Source organism: Phallusia mammillata, chromosome 8 (assembly GCF_965637545.1).
Source record: "Phallusia mammillata chromosome 8, kaPhaMamm4.hap1.1, whole genome shotgun sequence".
Classification (NCBI taxonomy): Eukaryota; Metazoa; Chordata; class Ascidiacea; order Phlebobranchia; family Ascidiidae; genus Phallusia; species Phallusia mammillata.
Genome location: NC_137259.1, coordinates 11,328,619 through 11,353,393, shown reverse-complemented (window position 1 = coordinate 11,353,393; position 24,775 = coordinate 11,328,619). Strand labels below are relative to the sequence as shown.

General features: G+C 39.5%; 2 protein-coding genes across 5 annotated transcripts; one reads left to right on the top strand and one right to left on the bottom strand.

Moving 5' to 3' along the window:
* Positions 1 to 269: 269 nt before the first annotated feature.
* LOC145205720 (ras-specific guanine nucleotide-releasing factor RalGPS2-like) lies at positions 270 to 23,638 on the bottom strand. Of its 4 annotated transcripts, none has more exons than XM_080078469.1 (22): positions 23,455 to 23,638; positions 21,678 to 22,340; positions 20,300 to 20,351; positions 19,950 to 20,067; positions 19,544 to 19,656; positions 19,393 to 19,436; positions 19,175 to 19,300; positions 17,659 to 17,760; positions 17,291 to 17,425; positions 17,086 to 17,175; positions 16,782 to 16,874; positions 15,713 to 15,836; positions 6,590 to 6,721; positions 6,331 to 6,424; positions 6,178 to 6,260; positions 5,734 to 5,908; positions 4,430 to 4,519; positions 3,662 to 3,886; positions 1,808 to 1,898; positions 1,649 to 1,741; positions 1,158 to 1,343; positions 270 to 1,019 (listed from the first exon to the last, which is right to left on the bottom strand). In XM_080078469.1, exons 1-22 carry the CDS (start codon positions 23,596 to 23,598, stop codon positions 984 to 986), a joined length of 3,009 nt encoding a protein of 1,002 aa, XP_079934595.1. In that variant the 5' UTR covers positions 23,599 to 23,638; the 3' UTR covers positions 270 to 983. The 4 variants fall into 4 exon arrangements, with proteins under 4 accessions (XP_079934595.1, XP_079934594.1, XP_079934597.1 ...); XM_080078468.1 differs by lacking the exon at positions 23,455 to 23,638 and adding an exon at positions 22,499 to 22,802; XM_080078471.1 differs by lacking the exon at positions 4,430 to 4,519.
* Positions 7,381 to 14,271, top strand: LOC145205721 (angiopoietin-related protein 2-like). The gene is made up of 11 exons (XM_080078472.1): positions 7,381 to 8,284; positions 8,421 to 8,570; positions 8,737 to 8,831; positions 8,899 to 9,060; positions 9,731 to 9,859; positions 10,066 to 10,192; positions 12,144 to 12,259; positions 12,781 to 12,895; positions 13,132 to 13,291; positions 13,351 to 13,509; positions 13,775 to 14,271. Exons 1-11 carry the CDS (start codon positions 7,951 to 7,953, stop codon positions 13,881 to 13,883), a joined length of 1,656 nt encoding a protein of 551 aa, XP_079934598.1. The 5' UTR covers positions 7,381 to 7,950; the 3' UTR covers positions 13,884 to 14,271.
* Positions 23,639 to 24,775: the final 1,137 nt, after the last annotated feature.

The window sequence follows — 24,775 nt, the reverse complement described above, 5'->3', positions numbered from 1 at the left end:
ACAAATAAAGCTATCTGAACAAAATGCTTTTTCAGACACTATCAAAAGACTGTGTGTTGATCCGGTCCATGGGACATATGTTGTTGACCCCTAGCTTACCCAAACTCAGTTCGTTGTTTATAAAAATATAGATATATATGGCTTGTTTATGAAAAATTGCACAATTTTCTGAACAAAATTCCGGATTGTCTTGTTAACCCTAACAGAAACTAAAACTGCAACACAAAGAACACTGTCTGTCATGAACCTGTACACTACCACAAAAAACGTTCTATGCTTCAATGTATTGAAATTGTACCAAAATATGCAATACAAGTATGGCAGTATTACAGCACCAATCCAGGCACTTGAGCACCTCCATACCAGAATTCCACGCTTATCCTTGTCGCATTCATTCACCACCGATCAGCTGAAAATCTCGCGTCCACCGCTTGTGGTACATCATAGGTGTAAAAGCGTAAAGAGAACATGGGAAGAAACGCAAGTGAACTTGGCAAAGCAGCAGTGTACGTCATTATAAAAACGCCTGTGGTTTTGTCCGTTGCAATAAAAGCAAATTAAACACTCGCCAATGTTGCTTATCAAGATTAGGACTGTTTCGGAAAGCAGTTCGAATTATTGTGGTCAACGCGAGTAAGTTGATTTGCACAAATGATATTCAAGGCGAAAATAAGAAGCAGTACCAAGACGAAACGAATAGTGTGTGTGTGTCGTTAGCAGTGGTTTATATGCATGTTGAGCGTCCATTAAAGTTATCCACCGTTAATTTATCAGAGCACTAATGCGAGGAGATGAAAAGTGGATTCGTTTCGGAGAATGACAAAGGTCAGCACAAAAAGCGGTCGCGAGGTCGTCGCGTAAGTTGAAAAGGTCACTAGAAAAATAGATGGGCCAATCTGGTTCAACCCAGGTATCACAGTGCTTGGTGGTCTGATGTACGGAGGTTTGTTGCAACAATCACTTGCTGTATATGCTACTACCGATCAGATGTCCTCCAAGTTGATCAAATCTTTTTCAGGCTGAAATCAGGATTTTTTGTGTGTTACAAATTTACGAAAACATTCGGGTACACTTGAGTGTTTAAAAAATCTCTCACATACTGTGAAAAATATAAAAGCCCAGGCCTATTAAAATGGATATCTTGAGCCCCTGGTTACCTGAGGGTAGCCTTTGACGGCCTCCTTTAAATTTAAGATCCAAACTCGCGTCACATCTCTGGAGTCGCATTGAAACCTGTACATGTTTCCGCTATCGGGGTTGGAGAGCTGAAAGCTGTTGGTGTCGTGCGTTTCCAGCAGCATCCAATTTTTGATAGACACCGCTTTTGTTGGGCGGGCTTTAAACTGTGCCACAAAAAAATGTTTTGATTGCAGAGAAAAACTAGAAACAAGTATTGATTATGGACTTTACACTATAGATTGCGTTTTTTGGGGGGTAAATTCTGAAAACATATTTTTTACGTTTTTGGCCTGTGGATTACCCTTTTGATAAACCTCGGTCAAAAGTTACAGAGTTACCTTCCTAAAAACGGCCCATAAAAACCATTTAACAAAAACTGATGCAGAATTTAATAATCCGTGCATAAAGGTGGCCCAAAGGTTACACAAAGGTGTTAATCGGCCCCACAATTTCGATCAAATATACGTACATTATGTCTCTCCTGAGCACGAAGGCTCTTCGCTGAATAATACACGAGCTGGGTTCCACATAAACAAACCCAGTACTTCGTCCACGGTGACATCTGAAAATTAAAACGATTTATTATCGACGCCTTGGGAAGAAATTGATTTCTTGAGTTTTAACTTACTGCGGGTTTTCTTCCGTGTTTGGCTACACATTTCCTCCGTAACACTCCCTCAAAATTGCAGGTCTGAAATTCCATTGACATGTCGGAAGGTCTGCCAAAGGTGAATGCCAGTCAGTGAAAAGATGTTATTACGCATTCTACCACATTTCGGCAACATTTTTAGCACCATAAATTACGGCCGGGTAAAACGTTTTGTTGCCCGCAATTGAGCTGAAATAATACCAAAAATTACATTTGACACAGCCGTACTATTCTCATTTGGGCCACAACAGGCGACTGACTCTATAGTACAGGGGTGGCCAACCCGCGGCTCTTACGTCGTTGTCGAAGTTTGGGGGCACTGTGTATATTTTGGTTAGTATGTAGCGATATGGTACAAAAATCGTTAAATGTAAAGTAAAGCTTTAACAATTTTGCTTTTAAACAAACTTATTATCGGTATGGCCACAGACCATGCCTTAAAACCGCAACCTTATGTGGCAATAATGCCTTGATTATGATGGCATATATTCAATTGTTGAACAATGAATGCTTGCTCTTTATGGGCAGTTTCTCTTCGGTTTGAATTGAGCGATTGTTGGTGGTGAATACATTAGTGACGTCGCAATGAATTTAGTTTCGCCACATGGCATTTTTGTAAAACTCGGCGCCTAAGTTTAGGGCGCATGCGCGTTAGATGAAAATACGCAAAGTTTCTCAGCAGGGTAGATCTTTTGAGTAAACAATTTTTGTTAAGTTAGCCTTTAAAATGGGAGAGAAATAAGGTCTTAGTAATTCATCAGACATAAATCTCACCGCACGTTATTGATAGAATGAGAAAAAAGCGCATATTTTAATTCATATGTTTTTGCTTGTGGCTGTTGTTGAAATGGGAGTTTTGTGTGAATAACAGTGCAAACCATTTATTGTTGAAAATTACTGGCACGCGGTCTGTACAAGTCAAATTGTGTCGTTAATATGTTGGTGTGTGACATTTAGAATAAATCTGGCTAAGTACAGGTCTCTGTGCGTGAGGAAGGGACGAGGCAACGAACATGTGTGCCCGTGTGCATAATGTGGCTCTTTGTGGAAACACAGTAAAGAATGTGGCTCTTAGGCTTTGACCGGTTGGCCACCCCTGCTATAGTATATCTAACAAAGTAGCAACTATCTAACCGTCTGTGCAGGAAACTTGCTCTGTCGTTGTTCTTTTCCAGCATTGTGCAGCCTCCGTACTCTGTGTGCTTGACCACCTGTTGTCTGCCTTTCGGACCAAACGAAACTGACTGCGAACTTTGAGAGAGCTTCGGCGAAACGAAATATTGTCGAAAATATTTGTTCTCGTCCACCGGGTTTCTAGGCTGAAACATCGCTTCGTCTGACTTCAATTGCCTCGAGAAAACCTCTACTGAATCTGTTTCTACTCCCGACAGTAAATGAGCGGTCTCACTATCAATGTTTTCGACTCGACTCCGCTGAGAGTCGTCTTTGAATGCCTCCCACGATGAGGTGGGAATATCAGTTGAGCTCGTCGAGAGTCTGCGACTTTCTGTAGCTTCGTGTATTGTGTGACAGTGACTAGCTGCCACGCACTTTCTCATCGGTATAGTCTTACTTTTATTGCTGAAAACTCGCATGGCCCGAAACCTAAACTTGCCACGGTTGCCGTAGTAGTGCCTGCACCAAGCCGTGTTCCAACCAAACCTAAACTTGCATGAGTTACTACTTGACTAAAGGGATGGTTGATAAATTTTGTATGTTTATGTATGAATGAAAAGCGTGTTTTTAAAAACCTTATGGCAAGCCTATTTTACAGTCACAAAACGTGTTAAAACATAGAATATCTTGGGTGTTGAGCTTTGTAGATAAGTTTACCTTTCGCTTGACCATGACATATCGTCATGTTCGCTGAACTCGGAACCGGAATTAGACCGACTACTTCCGATCGAGCTGTTGTTTCCACCTGTCACCGACATCCGAGTATTGGACGATGACGATGAGGCGAGTGATGACGGCATTGCGATGATGCTGTCATCAAGTAGTGACGTAGTAACCGACATGGGCGTCGTTGCAGGAAGTGGCGCCCTAGGAAGACTTCCACTGCGAAAAACAATTAAGAAACAATGCGATAAAACTGGAAGTTGTGTATTAACATAAAGTTCCGCCCGCCTCTTCCAGGTCGTTTGGCAGAACAGGTACATATCTGTAGTTGTTTTGAAATATACCTATGTAAGTAATCCGTTATTACTATATAATTTTTCCTAAAATCCTGACAAAATTAGATTAATCAGTGTTAAGTTTATAGAGCTTTTCTGGCAATTGTAGTTTTATTCCGACGTTTCGGCGACCAATACAGGCCACCTTCATAGATTGTCTTCGAGTTTTGACTAAAACAGTATTTAGTACCCACTGGTCACCAATATACAGTATCTTTTGCACCACTTGTTAGACCATACAATGAAATTCATATGTACAGCTTGCTAGCTCTGAACGTTTACACACTGCACCTTAATAGGTTTTCGGTTAGAAAAAGCTTAAAACAAAGTTCATCTTGATGCTCAACTGAGCTAACATGCAGCAAACAGCACGTGGACAAAACATACGGACAGAGCACAAGGCAGTCAAATGATAAACATAACAAACCTGCTATGAACCCTGGGGGGTGTATAACGGGTGGGGGATATGTACCATACTGTACCATCTCTTTCTTTCGATCTGCCATAGATTGTGCGTCTGTTGTCACCACAACGAAATAATTGAAAATAAAATGAAAACAAAACATGCGTTGGTTTTTCACTTGTTTAGAACCAAATAATTTAATATTGGTGTAAACCAGGGGTGGGCAACATACGGCCCGCGGGCCGGATCCGGCCCGCGACGGGATTTTGAGCGGCCCGCAGACAGTTTCTGGTCTTGCATGATAATGTGGCCCGCAGCCACATTCTGCCGCAATCCCCTACTACTTGCTTACTCCGTCAAATTATAGTTGTAACGGACAGTAACGCTCCCCACTAGCAAAAAACTTTCCCGCCGTTGTAACCATTGCACCATACATCCATTGTTACGACATAACTGCCAACCTTGTGTGTGGCCTGCTTTCTCGGTTTTCTTTCTTTCCACACGTGTAGCCTAGTTAGTGTTTCAGCAGTATCTAAGTCTGTGGTGTATGCATTAAATTTGCTGTGGTGAATAATTTTATGTTATATCAGTTAGATTGTTTGGACTGTATTGTAATTGCGACGTTCTTGATTGTATTTAGTTTAGGTGGTCAAAAATCCGTTTTAAATCACTGGATAAATACGCGATTCAGGAATCCGGCCCGCCAAGTACTTCATTTTCCCATATCAGGCCCGCCGACTGGAGAAGTTGCCCGCCCCTGGTGTAAACGAATTACTTTTTCAAGTTTAATTTTTTTTGCACTGATTATTAAAACGTTGAGTACTGAAACATACAAGCTGATAACGAATTAAACAGTGGATAACAAAACAACAACCAAAAACACAGGCAAATCAATCATGCAAATTTGAAAATAGAACTTAAAACCTTATTTAAAATCAAGTATACAAAATCGTGAGAAAACAGAAAACTCAAGTAAAAGAAAATAATTCCAGGGTCATGCAGTAAAGGCATACACGTAACTCAAAAAATCAATTATTCCGTTTACAGTGGTAGTAAATTTTGGGGGTCTTTCAATTTGTAAATAGATCTGTTTCAAACATTCTTTCCCAAGTTACGGCACACACCTCATGTTGTCAGTAAAAACGCGACACTGGCACTCCAATAAAGATATGGTACAGTATAGGTTGGTTAGGTATAGGTAACAGAGTAAGCATGCGGTTTCCTACGACAAGGTTAGCACATTAGCACCCCACCAGCGACTCAAGCCGCCAAGAAGCTAAATAATTAGTCCTCTATCAAGCATCAGGCTTAGTTGACACACTACACACCTTTTGTGAATTTTGGAATTCTCAGACTTGGGTCGTGAAGCGGAACCACTGGAAAACGCGAACTCTTTTCCTAAACTGCGTGATTTTCGGTGTCCGGGTACGAACCGCTGTTGGGCCGGTGGCGTCTGACACACGTGACGATTGAGCACGTGATCAACTTTGTGCGGGGTTTTTCCTGAAAAATATATTCGTTTAAGTTAAAAGTGCTTTTAAAGAATCTTTAAATGTGTACAAATAGTTTGATGCAGATTGTTTTTGCGACGGACAAGACTGCAACGTGCGTTAAAAATGCCCATTTTTCATTTACAGTATACTTCGAAATAAGTAAAGTTGAGTAGAGCGACATAATTTTGACAAAAACCCTAAATTACAAACCTCAAAGTAATTCGTATATAGACGCTGTAGCTTTCGGGAAAAAAACATTTTTGCAGAAAACACACAAACCTGTTAAAAGGTCGTCTTTTGTTTTGGCTGTTTTCCTCTCTGGTGTGGCGTGAGCCTGGGTTGGTTCGATTTTTAAAGACAATCTAAGATGACAGACAAAAAGTTGATCAAACAGCCGTCGATCAAACCAAGTTAATTCATCGTGGAACTTACTTGTAATTGTCTTCCTCGAGGAATTTCTGCAACTCTTCAATGTACTTGACGGAGTTGAGGTAATTCTTGATGTGTGGTTGCTCTTGTAGGTGATCTACACATGACAAAACGTGTAATTAAACAGGATTAAAGACAACGTCTGTCACACAAAGTTAGCCGCACAGCACTTCACCGCGAAATCAGAAACACTACTTCTGGTTATTCTTCGACAATTAAAGAATTTAGCCCATAATCGAGAGTATGGCTTTGCAAGACTAACCATATTTTGATTGTTGGAATTCGGAGATAACCCGAAGAATGTTGTTCATTTTGTTTGTTCTCTCATGACTTTCCAGTCCTCCCGTGTCAGGGTGTGCCGAATTGATGTACATTACATCAGCTAGATACATTCCTGTGAAGAAGAACATCAATTTACAAAACGTTACTGATTGACTACAACTCGAAAGACCACATACAACATATTGGTCCAGAACACTATGCCCCAAAGACGTGCCATTCTTAAGCAAGTGTTCAAACACACATAGTGGGTCGCAAATGCGGTTACAAGATCACGCAAAACAGATAGCGACTGTTTATAAAGTCATGGGTTCCACGCAATACCAACTACACAAGCTACGCCCAGGAGTTGTACTGGTAGCGAAAAAAGGGCCGCCGACTTTCGGTCATTGGTTCGGCGTCAGCAGATCGAAGACGGTCGACCGTGGTGTGTTTTCGTCCATCAACGCGCCGCGAATCCAGGTGCGTCCTTCAACTATTCGACCAGCGACAGCTATGCAGTCACAGTACGAGTTGTTAGGATGATTAGTAGCTGTATAGGGGCGGGGAATCACTGTGCTCAGGGCGGGGTATTTGCTCAGGCGCAACTTAAGATCGACGACGGACAATAGGATGGACACAACACATGATAGCTGCCGTTTTATTGTGGTTGAGGCGAGTACAGCGTTTTGTGAGTCGCCAGTGATGGTCGCTACGACAGAATACAGATTCACACGGGATTTGTGATCCAGTGAGGACGCGAAACGAAGTAAAATAGAAACTCAACAAGCAGACTTCTCTAGACTAGTGAGGAGAAAAACTTTTTAAGTATGTGTTAATTTAAATACTGCAACCTCACACCATAGTTAAGTTTGTGTAATGCACAATACTAATTTGACCACGGGTGCAATTTAGTAAACTCAGTTTAGGATTACGATTAGTCAAACGCGTTAATCTCAACATTTGGTTGATCTAGCAAAGTGATTCTTACCGCGCTGTTGTTTTTAGTCAAACACCAACATAGACGCGACGTCTCAACCCTTGACACGCAAAATAAGCAGTGAGTATTTTAAGACGATCTTATTACAAGCACTGGCGGCCGGAAAAGGCCGGAATTTGCAGTACGGGTCGAGTTTTAAGTGAAAAGGACATTTATAGGATTAAACGTAGGATGCACCTGAGACTGACAGTCCAGAACGACGTGGGGCAGGGTGAAATTTAATCCTGTTATTGTCAAGATATTGCCAAACCGCAGCCACCCGTGGCTAAGTAAAATCGCACAGGCGCGAAGAATAGTCGCGACACGTCAACTGAAACCCAATGCAGGAAGTTAACTATTGATTTAAGTTCGCACAGGATTTTAAAATGCAAGTTAGGCGGTTGCTTTTTACTTTATGCATTGTATGCGGGTTACTGTGTAAAATCAAAGCAGCAAATACAACCAACAATGGAGCTATCAAAGATCCGATGATCGAGTTGGAAGCATTTGCGGCTCCACGCGAAAATACAGACACAAGCAGGTCGATAGATTTTGACGTGGAAGCGCTTCAGTCCAGATCTATAGTAGATTCAAATGAAGATTTGATGTCGGCGGCGTCAAAAAAGCGGGACGTACATGGCAATGTAGTGACAATTTCAGAAGGAAACCGGCAAAGTTTGCACCGATTTTACGTCGAACGGGGACAGCTGACCGAGACAGGTAATTACGAACTCACTCAGACATGCACAGTCAGTTTGGGTTCACGTCGCCTAATATCTGCCCGTCGCATGTAATTAGTTTCGAGGTTAAACAGGCAGTGAATTAGGCGAGTTTAACGGTATTGTTGATTTTATAGAGGGCGATAGCGACTCGGAATGCACGTTCACTTACGTTCTGCCACAAAACCTGCCGCAAGCATCTCGTGTATGCATTGCGTCACACACACGGGTGAGAGCGGTTACGAGTAAAACGGCCAACGATAACTTGCGGGAAATCTACAATCAAGGTAAGCTTCGATCCACAACAAAACACTAAAACATTTGATTCAAAAGTCATAGTAAACAAACATACTGTAATGCGCTTTTGTCTCCTATGACATGAATTCGAACGTGAAACTGAAGAAATGGCTGCGCCACCCGATAACATATTCTTAACTATTTATTTTTTTCAAGTGATGGTGGCCAAGTCACAAATGGAAACAATGCAGAGTGAAATCGTTCGTGAGCGAAACATTCCGTCGAGAGAATTTGCCGCACTCAAGCGTGACGTGGGTGAAAGTTGTACGTCATTACCCCTCATGCGAAAGTAAACAAATAAGGTTATCTGCAATGCAGGTGAATTACCTAAAGCAAGAATCGCGTGTTGGCAACGAACGAATAGCTCAGCTTCACACACAACTCATGCACGAGATTGTTCACAAGCGCGAAAACCGCATCGAGTTCGGCGAGATGGAAAACCAGCTCCTTAACCACACCATCAAATACTACATGCTACGAGTAAGTAATTAGTTAGTTGTAAATATTACTAAAGTTTGTAAAGGGCGAATCGCCATTGAGCGGACCACGACATATCGTAAACTACCTTTCCAAAAGGAAACCACATTCTGACCTATCACTTGTTTGGCCGAAAACCAGCTGTTGTACTCGCTACAACTTATGCGATCGAAATTAATCTCTTCGGTTGAACTTTGACCCCGAAATCCATTAGCACCAGCAGAAATAGACAAAACAACATACATCCAGAAAATGACATTTGATGTAATGCGTGAGTTGTGACGTCAAAGCACTTTAATAAGTCAGTCGCGGTTACGACAAGTGTCTTGAAAAAACTAAAGTGCTACGTGTTTTAATAGAATCCATGGGGTATCGACTTGCTATCAACCGAGTTACTTTCGATAATAGTTAAGTTGACTGTTGCAACGATCATATACTGCACCCTTTCGTGACATAAATATAAATTAAGTTTGCAAGATACCTTTGCAAAGTTGTAGCAGAAATACGACTAACAAAAAGTAACAATTTGGTTTGACACAGATTTAAGGGTTACCCAATCACCCACAGCCATTCCAAATAACGGGTTTTCCGCTCAATTTCTAATCTGCTTGATTTACGAGACAGTCGGGTTTCAAATTTCAAAACATTAACCTAACTACACGTCTTTCAACAGGACCAGCACGGGCGACTGCAGCAGGCACATACCGCATTGCAAGATCAAGTTTCTAGTCTTGAAGATCAGTTGGCAAGTCTCCGTCGGACAGTGGAGGCATTGACAGAACGAAGTAACGTCGAGGACAGAGTAAGTCAAGCAAAGTACGAATTTTCGGGCGCACTTCTGCGGTTTAACTTGTTTGACCCGCCTTGGCTGGTGCCAACCCGCGAGCTTTGTGTGGTAAAAATATTACACAAAGTTCCGCCCACAAGTAAGTCATGTCAAAGACCCGTAAAGTTTCATAACATCTTAAAATCAATGTACCGAATAAAGTCAGCTTAACTTTTGTGCAGAACGTTGCATCTCGTCGGGAAGCGGAGACAACGCCGAGAACACTACAAACAGGGAATAGCAAAGAACCAAACATTGTGACACCTGCAGTTGCAACGCCAGCAACGCCAAGGCGACCATCCCGCGCAGGTGACAAGTAATATCTATTTTTATAAATTTTCTGTTGCAAAACTGGTAAATTGGCCTTGTTAAAGTGGTTGATGGTCTGAATCATACAATTATCGGTTCGCAATCCGCAGCTTCGAGCAATGCGCTGGTTTGTTTCTAGGGAAATGGAAAACGGCAAAAACGTAAATTTGATGTCTAGACCGGAGGTTGGCCTCTGAGTCACAAAAGTCATTTGAGGGAAATTGCTAGATAACAAAATACAGCAGCAACAAACATTTTATTCTGCCAAAGGTCAAATTTTGAACACCAAAAAAGTTATGGCGACTGTAATGCAACGAAAATCTCTACGACTTCCGTAACTTATCCTATCTTTCGGCGAACAAAATTGTAGGAAGCAGCGAAATCCGCGGATCACGACATGAAAGGCGGTTTGGTTGCCATTAAACCGCGCGGGAAAATGTGCTATTAGTCCCAGCAAGATCGCTGACAGACAGTTGCCCGCGACAAGTTTGCCAAACAAAGGTCTGTAAACAGCGGCGCTACAATCGAATGCACAACAATTTGTTTGAAGTGCTAATCCGATTACAGATACGTCTGGTGGCTTGATTTCTTACCTCGTCGCGCCGTCAAAAGTTAAACAATTAACGTGTTGAACGCAACAAAACGTAAACTTCTTAGTTCTCGTTTCGGTGGTTTTCCATTACTCTTGCGACTTCTTCGCTATTTGGGTGCTACACTAAAGAGTGGACCGATTGTTGCTCCCATACACCGTGCAAGTGATATTTGAGAGGAAGCAGACATGTTGAGCGTCACAAAGAGCGATAACAAAACAAGGGAACGGAAAAGGGTGCTCAGTGGCAAATAACGTAACAACCCTAAATTAGCACATAATTTAATTATCGCATGTCGGAAATACTGTACACATAAATACCACCACATAGAAAAAATTTTTATGGCATTAATAACTGAATAGATAAATCTGGATTTAGTCGTGCAGCGTGAAACGAACATAACGTTACGAAATCAGGTTTAACGCTCAGTTCTCACAAGTCCGAGCACTCAGCATCCTTGCGTGAAATCGGTGAGAGCGTTTCTCGATACAACGCTATCTCGCGAGTTGTGAACTGCTCCCAGGGTAATTGTCACAACAAGCAAATACTCAGTGAAACGCCGCCAATCGGGCTTAAGCGAGGGAACGGGGACGACTTTGGGATGTTCGCAAATCGGCCTTTATTAGCGAGCGGTTCGGAATGCGCAGTGCTTGAAAGGAATGTCCGACCGAAGTGTCATCGATGGCCTGGCCGAGTGTGCGCCGCTAAGGTTTCCTACGGATCGCGAATCGTCGTGGTCTAAAGTGTTTGCAGAGACGCACCACTGCCTGACCGAATGACTTCCAGTAGCCGGTGCACAACCGCACAAACTGTACACGGAATAGCCGGCGATAAAGCGCTTTACCTCCGATATTAGCAGTTTAACCCAAAATAGGTGGTTTTATGCGGATTACAGTCGCCGCAAAGCCTTTTATAATGTCATGTAAACTGACTTGTGGAATGTCACCGACGTGGTGTAGTCAGCAATTTATGTTTCTGTGTGTCATTCAACTTCAAAGCTTTGAAAGCGGGCGTTTGTTTCCTTGTTAGCCGGTGACACGACTGTGTTTGGATGGTCTACCGCAGACTGTGGGCGCTTCTTGTTTAACAAAAAAAAAAACGCAAAACGATATTGAATTTAAAAACGTCAACGCCCATTTGCAACATAATTTACAAGGCTACAAATAACAAAACGCAAACACGACCCCCTAAAAACAACGGCACGTAAACCAGAAACCGCACAGGTAACGTTGTCAATGGAAACGATACGTGATCCCGTAAGTCACGTGCATATGACGCATATTTGACCGCAATTGTTGAAGTGCGAAGAAACCCGGTACAACCAAGAATGATTTGAAGTTTGGTGCGTTTAATTGTTGCAGGTTCCTACCGGGATTGCGAGGAAGTTCAGAAGCGCGGGTTCACTGAAAGTGGAATCTTTGCACTAAGACTCCCATCTATGGCGCGCAAAATGCGAGTTTGGTGTGATCTTGAACAGGTAAGCTACGCATTGACCGTTGACATCTACTTTCGATCTGACAGGTGAGCAAATAGTGCGTGCAGACGTTGAGTGCTCCACAAACAGAAAACCCCTAACATGTCAACGCATCAACTGGACGGTCATAATCTCAAGTGACCAGTAAAGGAAAACAGCTATTAATATCAGTTATACGTAAATGAACCATGTATTTCTTATCCAAAGGTTGAGTAGGTGCCATAGTTTTTGGCATATCCTTTAGTTTAGCAGATCTGCAATCGACAATATGGCGCCAAATAGTTAATTCGTTGCACACGATGCTGGCGTATTTGGAACACAGCCAAGTTTGTCGTGCATGAATAGGTCTCCCCGACCTGGTCCGTTGCCACTCGTCACATGACCAACGCAATCTAATGACCACGTTGACAGCAATATAGCGTAGGGTCATCTTCAGGTCATAGTTTACGTGATTCGTAAAGGCCATGTCTTAATATAGCGACAAAGAATGGCAAGAAGGAAACCAACGCTAAAGTTTTTCGCAGGATCCCGGCGGATGGATTATCATTCAGCGACGGACGGGGGCCGAATTATCATTCCAGCGCAACATGGCAAGTTACAAAAAGGGATTCGGGCGACTCCGTGGCGATTTCTGGCTTGGTTAGTGAAGCTAATGCGCAAACGCACAAACAAAACTTAACACGAAACTGCACGCTGTACCGTGTATTATTGCCATACGTGTCGTACAATGAGCCGATTTTATCAGTTCTCGGGTGTCTGGTTTCACGCAGAGTTCGTTTATTGCGCGTTTTTATCTTGTCAGTCGCCACTTAAATTTTGCTATCGACATCTATGCATCATTTGGTAACCGTAAAAAGACGGTAATGCTTTCGCAGGTCTTGAAAACATTCACAAGCTGACAAACCAGGGACGGAAAAACTACAAGCTTCATGTTGACTTGGAGGATTGGCGCGGCAAAAAAACTTTTGTAGAATATCGAAGTTTCCGCGTCGATAACGAGGAAAGTGGCTACAGATTGCGGATCGCTCATTACTCGTAAGCAGTTGAAAAACTCATCTAAAACTTAACTTTAACCATACAAAATGTTGAAACAGGGGAAATGCTGGCGATTCACTGACTTGGCACAATAATATGGCTTTCACGACAAAAGACGTGGACAACGACCCGTTTGACCGCAACTGTGCTACTTTCCACGGAGGCGGATGGTGGTACAACACATGTGCACAGTCCAACCTGAATGGCATTTACTACAAGTAAGTTACAGTACACCGTGAATTGTTCTTCTTCTAGTTGTAAATAGCAGGCAACGAAATTCAGAAAACACCGATTTACTATTTTGAAACCAAACAAGATTGACTATTTGAAGCGTTCTACTGCTCATGAATTTGTTGGGATAAATCAACCAGAAACCAAATCACGCTTGGCAGCCAGCATGAAATCCAACAAAAGGATAGCGAAATGATTTAAAAGTTTTTGCACTGTGACGAACTCGATTTACAAATTTGTATTATGTTTTAGGGGAGGACACTACCGGAGCGAATATTTAGACGGAATCTATTGGTCGGATTGGCGAGGAGGAACTTACTCCCTCAAAAGTGTTTCGATGAAAATCCGACCAACAGACTGATGAAACAACCTCACAATGACATGTTAGAAGCAATTGATTTGCAGTTTTGCATCAACCCGTACATCTTGTGAAGTTTGTACTTCTATCGGCCGTGCGGGTTTTCAGTACCGACAACTATTTCTGTGAGTTGGCATTGGCCAGCAAAACATCTTCAGATGACATATTTTGCAAGCAGATTTAAAGCAGAAAATACAAAATATTCAGATTTGTATTTTTTACAGTATTAAGTCAAATGCAAACCAAACAATAAAGAAAGTACTCAATGCTCCATATTTGCCGAATAATCAAAACATTTGTACCAATACGTCCAGACTTAACTGGCTCAAAATGACATTTAAACCAATTTCGCCAAACCATTTACGCTGCTCAATGGAATCTCGTAAAATTGCTCGCCTGTTGTGATCCATATAAACCAAGCTTTGCGCGGTTGGCGAGAGAAGATTTGAGTTTTCTATACTTTAAAAGATCCGAAAGGTCAGTGAAAAGCCACCACTTGATCCGACCCCATTACCGGCGCAAAAGGTGTGGGTGGCTCCGGTTTTAATTGGCGACAATAAGAAATGGTGACAAAACGCTTAACATTAGGGAAACATAGAATTCAGAGGCACGGTGATCGTCGATGCCTACGTGTGGTGGTGGACACGCATGGAGGATCATGACAGTGATCTCTGGCCGTGCTGAAGATGTACGGGAAGGGACTTTACATTTGGTAACCAGTGTTGGGTCATGGTCTCAAGTAGGGGCTTCTTGTATTACACGCAGGAGTTGAGGTATCTTTTTAAAACCAAGAACCCATTGCCATCTCTGCTGCCCGCAAAGGCACGGGACTTGAAGAAGAAAATCGCACAAAATATTTACCCAAGCGCAATTATCGTATTAGATGCAAAGGGAATGTGTTGAAAATGAAATGCGTTCGCACCAATGTTTACAAAACTTGGTTATAACAGGTGACGACCAAATGTGCGTCTATGCAGTGTTTGCCAAAAATTTGACAGTAAGTTTTTAGCGAATATTGGACAGACCACAACATCCGCTTAATATCGAACAAATTTTTAACACTCGACCTCGCAGAAAGATGCATACTGTAAATATATTTAGCTTACTTGTTTTATCAAAAACATTCAGCTTTAGCCCAAGAAACTTGTAAACAACAGATTTTCTTATCGTAAAATTAAACAGTGACCACAAAACAATTGATAAGATTATGTTACTGTCCCGCTTTAAGCTGGATTAAATATACTGATGTTAGTGATGTAAGATTTTATATTATGTGACAAAGCGGCTTAATGTTGATAAAAGTTACAACACGTAGTCATACAAAGGTCATTAGTCATCAAAATAGTCTATGATGAAATTTTCATATTTAACAAGCAGCGAAATAGTTTGCTTTTAGTTTTGAAACAAAAACCAGTTAAACAAAAACCAAACAAAAACCTTTTTAAAGCCACGATATCTCGCGGACCTTGTTAAGTAACCATTTTAATCTGGCGATCAAAATACATTTCATACATTTTCTTGGTGGGTTAGCATTAGATTTTGCTTAAAATTACGACCAGATATAAAACGTCCCCCCCAACGATCAGGAATAGCTGGTTTCGAAACTAGAGCATTGGTCTATTTTAATACAAACTATTTATAGTTACGAAAAAACCATTGATAGTAAAAATACTCCTTACATAGCCATGCAAGCTCGAAATTATTCGTCCTTTGAACAAAAATTCTGAATTGGCTCAAACTTTAAGGTGAATTCGACGCATGTTTCAAACCAGTAAACAGGCGACCCAAGTTTGGGAAACACTGCCCTACTGTACAAGCAAACATTAACTTACCTAAAAAGGGAATGCAGGGAAGTTTGATAGCTTCCATATGACTTCTTAACTCCCATCTATTATCATCTTCTTTCACAAGCGTCAAAAGGCGATCAAACGTCGACTTGTGATGTTTGTTGATCAACTGCAAAGTTCAGAAAACCGTGTATTGAGGAATAGAAAGAAGCAAAAAGAGATCCTGAGATTTCTAACGTGTTTTTTTGTGGACTTTCAACTTAAACTTTGAAAAGCATACATGCCAATTTTTGCATTGACATTTTGTTTCAAAAGCTCAAGTTGCAAGCACTGTAAATACAGATGGAGCTACTATCACAAGAACTCGCGGCACGGGCCTGTCACCTAACCCTAAATCACAGATTTGCTGAGTCAGCAATTTTTGCTATTGCAAACGGCTATGATCTGTTGCGCCACCTATCGGAAATTAGCAGGTCTGTGTCGTGTGTTCTTGTGTCAGTAGTTACACCGTAAATACAACAGTGAAAGCTCATGAGCACCACCCAGCGGAGATGTTACAACTGTATAGCTACGAGCTGCCGATAAGCAAAGACTTTGTCAACTGAACAAATAGACTTTCAAAGATAGTCTCTAGACTAGAGCACCTTTTTATGCTCAATATTGAAAGAGTGTCTGGTCAAATATTTACTGTTGCACAATCGAGAATCGACAGCGTTGAAATTGTCTATCAGTGCAAAACATTGATAGCAACGCGATATTTAGGTTTTCTATTTTGCTCTTCAAATGGGGTTTATCAAGAGTGATCAAAGTGGTACAGCTTTTATTATACTGAAGATCCGGTATTTGTCAATACTGTCCCCAACGGTATTTTTCAACCTCTTTTTTTAACAAACTCACAAAACAACATTACATAAAATATTGTAGAAGTTTTCAAGACAATAGGAAAAATATCCAGGGATTTTATATTAAATTTATTGTATAGTTGATACTTCTAAATTGAGACACTTAGTAGTATGAAATTCTGGCAATAATTCTTTTACCAGGCCGTTCCAGCTTACTTTCACCACTGTTATCATTTAAGGCAATTGATACAAATTTAAAAGTTAGTACTTACCGCCCACGTCTTGGTGAGACGAAATATGGAAGCACTGTTCAGGGATTGCACCACTGCCATCAAACTGTGAAGATTGCTCAATTCTAGAAGTTTCTGTGATTTTATAAAGGTTTGTTATGTAAGCGCCTTTCCTTTATGAAGAAAGCAAACAAAACTGGCTAAGTGTCAAGAGTTGAGAAGTTGAAAGTCCACTGTGTACAATTGTTTGCAAAATGTTGGGTGTAAAGTACATAGTGCAATGAATTGTTGTATTCATGGATAACATGCATAAAGTGAGTGAATGAGAAATAAAAATTACACACACCTTGGCAATCTTTATAAAATGTGTCAAAACCTCTGCTCTGCCTTTAAGACTTCCAGCATTAAGGATTTCTCTTATTACCCAGAAGCTTGTCTGAAAAAGAAAAAGCCGTTTGGTCATGTCATTTGGACAAAAAAGTACCTTCACTAACACACATACAAGAACAAATGAAATACCTGAAAATGAAACGTACTTACTGACTACTTACATGATTAAATCGCTGAGTCATAGCACAAACATTGGGTGATATTTTCCATTTTGCTTTTTTAGTCCATCCACAACTGCTTAATTCTTCTGGTCGAATGGCACAAAATATTGGGAAATCGAGAATGGTAAGTTGGCGCTGAAATAAACAATAAAATCAACAAATGAAACAGCAGATTTCCAAATTCAAGTCACCATGCTTTTGATGATATTTTAGTTTGACCATGATAATTTAATTATTCTTAACACATATTTATGCATAGACATAAAAAACTTCTTAGGAAACATTAGCTTTAAACTTTCTGTCTGTCACAAACATTTTCATGACATTCTGCATTTAGGACATTAAAAACATTAAATTTAACCACTTACTGCAAATTCCTCTGGAGAAACTCTCAGCACATCAAAGACAACTGCATCAAAACTTTTCATCCTTGGAACTCTGCCTGTGCCATCAACTTCACAACTTCCACCCTGGATATAAGAAAAAAGATGCTGCTTGGCACTTCACTTACAATGAGGACTGATAATGAAAGTGACCAAGTGGTAAAGCAACTGACACCTACTGATAAGCATCATGTGTCTCATGCACACTTTTTTTGCATCTACATTAAACAAGCACCAAGTTAAATATATAACCACATGTGACACAATTACACTTTTGACTTTTATGTGGGTGACCACTTATATTCGTGTTAGTCATAAACCTCATGTCATCCATACATATTGGGTATTGGTTAGTCAAGCATGATACCATTACATATCAAATGTCATCCATGAAACACAGCAACGTACATTCATGAGAGGTAAGAGTTGCACTATAGTACTGGCCGACAACATTGGGTATTAATTACAATGGGGGTGTAGAAACATTTCTCCTATAAATGGCCCTGATCCAAAGTTGATCGTAAGAAATATACCACTTTGTAATTGTATTTTAGTTGTATGTTTTTTACAACTTAAAAATGAATATTGTTTGCTTTTCTCAAATAAAGTTTTTTTCAAGAATTTTTGTTTCTAAACATATTGATATAAAATGTTTGCTTTAAAATAAAAAAATACTAATTTTGTGCTCGATTTTTTCTGATAAGATTTAAGCTTGTTTAATTGATGTAACATTTAAAGTTTAGGTGATGAATCATGGCCACAACCAATTCCACACATTCTTTTTTAATTAGCTGACTAGAGTGTCCTAATCTTAAAAACTTTAAACTTTTGTTTCTGGTAGAGATGTACCGAATATTCGGTTTGCCGAATTTATTCAGCCGAATCGATCATTTTTGCAAAGATTCGGTTTCGGCCGAATAATTTGTTGCGATTCGGCCGAAACCGAATCTTTTACGAACACAAATTTAAATCGTTAAACGTGTCTTTTCTGCTTATTATGGTCCACGCAATCTTTCAAAAGCCCAAACATAACGAAAATTGCGTCAATGTTTATCTTTTTCAACACATTATTGTTTTTCCCACAGTAGTAAAAAAATTAGTAATTCATTGGCAGGTTGCCAATCATGCTTAAGGCAGTTTTAAACCCCACAGAACTGAAATAAGGACGAAACACAACTATTTTGCACTGGTTGCCTGGTAGATGAACATTTTTTTCACGTTAAACGTGAAGCGTGCGACTTCGCGTGACGTCATAAATGATTCGGTTGATTCGGCCGAATTTATTCGGCAAAACCGCCGAATACTCGGTTCCGGCCGAATAGAAATTTAGCCGATTCGGTACATCACTAGTTTCTGGACATTTGTCCAAACAAGTTGGATAGGCCTAAAACAGAGGCAAGTTGAAGTATGCTGTTTGTCATTAGGCGATTAATTTCAAATGCATTTTTATTGTACACAAACTTGCATTGTTAAAAATGTACAAATTAGATGTTTTAAATACCTCTTCAGAGCTCTCATCTCGATAATGTCCCTCATACTGATGGTTGGTCATCATTTCATGTGTAGGTTTCCAGCTGATAGAGTTTTTGGGTTTTCTTGAACTGTTTTGATAAACCAAGGACTTTGGCTATACAAAGAACAAATTGAGATGCATTATTAGCTTAATCAAATACTTGTTTATTTTCAAAATTGCCTAAAACAGTAATCATCATCTCCTACCTGTGATTTGGTGTGTTTACGTCCTTTTCCTTGCAAGTCTGCTTCTGAAAAGATAGAGAAAAAACATATGAAAAGATTTGTACAAAATGTATCAGGTGATATTAAGATCATGTATATGTTAACCTGTTAACGGTATTTTGTTGACAATTACCTGCTGAGTCCTGTTTTACAGCTGGAGATTTTGGAGGTAAATGTGACACAACTTCAGATGTTTGGAAGTTTTCACTTTCTGATGATGATGATGAATTGTTTAATGACAGTTCTCTACAAAACAATTATTCCTGGATTTCAATTTTTTGTGTAAAAAGGTTAAAAGTGTGACAAAAATGATCAATGTGAGGTGAACTTAATAGTACAGCTGTAAACAAGCTGTCCAGTTAATAAACCACTTTATATATTAAGCTTAATGTTATCACAGGAAAAATAGTGCAGTATTTTCTGACTTATTTGACAATGACAAAACCGCTCAAAAGGACAAGGAAGACCAAAATTTAAATAAATATTGCCCCAAGCCAGTTTCAAACCTGTCACATTTGAGTAATTCAGAAGTATCTTACTTGTAGGGGCTTATTCTCCTGCACAAAGTAGGACTTCTTTTTCGAGAAAAGGGAGATGATTTGCTTACAAGTGATTTAGATCTGTGTATATCTGTGGAGTTCGTTGTTTCTCTGATATCTGTAAAAATAGCAAGCATAGGTACACATAACACAGACTTAAAGAGCAGCTTAACTCACAACAAAATTGCCATTAAAGTTGCATAAAATGCTTCATTCAGATGTTTTTGACAGAAGTATTGTCATTATCAGTAAATCAATGATAGTAAAGCAGAATAAACAATAATCTCAATCTTGTATTACCTGTTGAAATAACCAATACCTTTTTGCCTACACATAAATTATGTTGTTACCTGATGATGTTGATGGATTCAAGTGCTTCTGGTTGGCCTTTCCAGCAACAGTCTGTAAAAAAAATCAAAAATCAACAACAGTAATTTAACTTACATACTGCCTCAAATTAGGATTTTCTTCTGTGAATGTTTGGGAATTCCTAGGATTTCCTGGTAAATTTACATTTCTGAATCCCTGAAAATTATTTTATGTTTCCAGGAAAAGCAAAATCATGTTTTTGTGTGTAAATTTGTAAAAATAATCCTCCTGTAAAATTTTTCTTCAAAATAGGACATTTTGTATGTTCAGTAATAAAGTAACATTTTAAATTAGATCGTCAATTGGTTTGTGAAAATGTGTTACCTAGCAGTACTAACATAACAAAATTTATTTTTAAACTAAATAAATGGCTTCCCTAATCATTTCCATTTTATATATTCTATATCCTATTTACCGATTTACTATACACACCATTTGATCTATACACATGATTGTTTTTGCAAGCAAAAATACATAGGTCCCCACACAGGTGTTATGGGAATTGATTAGACCATAACAATGTTCTGGTTATTTTAAGATTCTTAAGGACAAACTAGAAAGGTGGTTTTCACAGGCAAAAAAGAATGGGTCTCCACACACATGTTTATGTACAGTGGGATAAATTTCGGATTCTTAAGGACAAATTATTAGAAAGCAATAATCCAAACTTTAAAATGTTTTTTCCATATTCTTTTCAAATCATTATTATTCGAAAAAATACTTCCAATTTATTCTCTTGCAATATTGCTGTCCAAGGTCAGTTTATAAAACACAAATTTCCTAGAAAGCCTCAACAGTTGTATTAAAGACGTTATAATTCAAAAAGCCATTCACTACAAAGGTATACATAAAAAATTGTTTGTTTGTTTCGCGAAAGAATACCATAGACCAGCAGTAACATCTCAAAAAGTGACCAGTTGACTGATCAGGCTAAAATTTTAAATACTAAATGAAGAACCGACTACAAACAAGTGTTTAAAGTTTCAGCACATAAGGGCTTGTATTTCTGACCTTAAGGACTGGTAAAGCTAAAAACCAACATTTCAGGGTTAAGGAGTGAAAAAAGGGTGAATCCAACTAAAAGTTACCAAACATTTTAGAATACTTTACAATGCACCAACCAACAAAGTATAAAACTCCTAGATTATGTCCTATGGTACAAAGAGGTGTTTTAAAAATTTCACGTATTGGGGGCCAAACTTCAGGAGATTTAAATTTGGATAAATACCTAACATGTGTGTAACTTTGAATACGTTTCAAGCACACTTTGTTGTCCATAGCATGAAACAAACCAGCATTAGACCGAAAAATATTTCAAAAGTTTAAACATAAAACTCAAATGTGTTGAAAGATACTTACCGAAACACTGGCTATTCTTCTCTGACGTGTGGAAACAGTATCAACTTCAGAAGGTGGATGAAAATGCCTGGGAAGAGATCTTGACTTTTCAATTGGGTAAGATAAACTATTTTCCAAAATATTGTTTGGAACACTATGATTCCGAGAAGACAGTTTTACACCATTAACAGGGCCAGGAATGACACTGCCCTTTTTCTCATCTTTACTTTTATTAATACCAGACTGATGGAGTAAAGATTGTTCAATGGCACAGTTGTAGTTCTCACAATTTAATTGTGGTGCACAATCAATTTGATCCACTTCTTCAGAACTGGGAACCTTTAGAACCACTTTAATGTGGGAGTCAGGAAACTTTGCACTGCTGGGGCTAGAACTCTCAACAGTATTGTAATAATTGCTGCTTTTTAAAACACTAGGAGAAGCAGGACCAGCTGAAGAGCAAGGGGCAGTCAAAGCTTTGTGTTTGGCCGATGATATCTGTGGACTTGTAAACTGTGAGCAAGTACCACTTTGATGCACATGAGATAGAGCATTCAGTGTTCTAACTGCCTGTCTTAGATCCCCGATGCTAATGTTGCCTTCACTGCATCGCCTTTGGCTTCTTGTGTTCTGTTTTAAGCGTGATGTAGAAGGGTTGCTGGAGTGATACTCGTCTGGTAGTGCCTAAAACAGTTGAAATTGTGGTTATTAATAGCCAACAATCAAAAACATATAGTGAAAGGTGATTGGTAAAGTACAATTTATTAAAATGTAAAGTAAGTATCATAAGTTAAAGCCAGTATAACTATCCTTGATAACTAACACAAAACAAAACTTGCCACCTTTACTGGCAGTGAAACATTGTTGACAGTGGAACCATCAAAAGAATCATTGAAAGCAGTGTGCAAGACTGATTGTCTATCAGAAGCGTCAGAAGACCAGTCAGAGTTAAAAACTTCATCATCGTCATCTAGTAATTTCACGGTAGAGAAACTTTTCTGATGCAAATATTCTGGACTGCGAATTTCGGTGCCTAGTCTTACTCTAAACTGCTTGTGACGTTTCATAATTGATTGGTTGCTTGATTGTTTTTAACAATGGCACTTCAATGTTAACATTACTTTTATTTTTACAGTTACAAAACAAGAAGCTAATCCACCCATTATCCAAGTTTTTTTAGGCAAGCACTGTTGCAAAAACAAATACAAAACACACACAAATATTGAAATGTGACTAGTTACATCCGGTGTGAAGTCATTTTCCTGTTGTGCTATGTCAGCAATTCCTGCATGCTAATTGATTAAATATAATAGAGGAATAAGAAAAAATGTTTTTAGGAGGGCACAAACATGACTAGCTCAAAAACCTTGCTCTAAGAGTTGTTAATATAATCCAACTGACTGATGGAAAATGCCTTCCACAAAAACTACAATCACTTGTTGGCAGTTGATGGCAACTTCCTCATATTGTGGCACCCGTTTCAGACATCTTGTGATATCTGGCCCACGCAGTCCAAACATACAAAGCACAAAACAGAAAATGCACATGCTGGCATAAGCGATCTCAGAAAAAGAACAGACTTTAGACTCAAGATGCAAGCTGCTGTAGACTACTCATGAAAAATTCATTAACTGGAATGAACCACAAACCTTGAGTCACTAGCCAGATAACTTAGTGTTGGTGTGATGACCCTTAGATTGGTCATTTGTAATGTTAGAGCATGACAGAATAAAATTAAATATTCTGTAAGTTATTGAAGAGAATGTTTAAATGAAATGTTAATAGAATGTACACTCACTTTGGCAAGAATCACATTAACAGCAGTTTGTTGATGCACAGACCTTGCAGTAAAATCTTCTTCGCTGGCACAGAATGATAGGTTTACAGACATATTGAGGTCAAATGATGTATTGCATGAGTAAAAGTTACAACATAATTTCATCTATTGCACTAAAACCTGTGTAAATATTTTATAACTGTGAGCTATTGACCAACCCTTTGCTCTACAATGCTTCTTTTTCAGAAAAATTAAAAAAAAACAGTTAAATCAGACACATTTCTAAAGTCTTGAACATATTTAACAGTTGTGTGACAAACTGCTCTTATAACCTTTTGGCTAACTAACTGAAAAACGTCAAGCTACAAACTGAACGGATGATTCATTTATGCCAAGGAGCACCTACAACCAATGCATTCATCAACACAAAATCAGCTGAAGCGCAACCAAGCGGCAAACTAGGTTCGACTCGCAACTTGGCTGCGCTTGGTTCCGTTTCAAGCCGCAAGAGCAATAATAACATTCTCTGCTATAATGGCGCTCGTTAATTCTCCAAGGACCTGCGTGAGTGAGAAACTAACTTTTGTCTGGCGCTGCAGGCGTCGGTAGCGCTTACACGATACGCGTCGATAATCCGTAACATATTGTCGCCTTTGCAAGTGCTAAATATCTCGCAAGTCAGGTAAAACGTCACACTGCGATGCAGAGATAAACAGAAACATGCTGTGATTGCTGTTTTATTACGCTAGACTGCACACATGAGCCTTGAGCGGACCAGCCTCGTTTTTCCACCTGTTTAAACCTTGAATTGATTTACTTGTTTAGCACGAAGATAAGGAGTTTGCAAATCTAAGTTAAACATCTTAAAAAGACAATGTTTTGAAAATAAACTTTCCATTTTGTATATTTCGCATCTCAACACTGAATGTTGACTATACAGTGCTAACAGCTCTGGGTTGATTGTCATTTCTCGACTTCATGCAACTAGTTCAAGCTACAAAACTACTTGGCATTGCAAGGCTGCCTCTGACAAAGTGCAGCAAACCGACTGCAGTCGCCGATTGTTGAGAGACAGTAGAAGCATCGTAAGCCTGCGGTAAGACGGCAATCAGGTTTACGAACCATCATTATAGGGCCAATTATCCCATCCGTAACCTGTGCGTTACAATCAGACACGATTAGAATAGTTGCGGACATAATGACACATTACGAAACTGCCGATTAGTTTTGCAAAAAAAACAAAATCTTAAATGGAGAAACCCTGAAATTGTCTCTGCTAAATTTGACTGCGTGAAACAACTTAAAGTGATCATATTGCTACAGATAAGCAACTACACAAAGC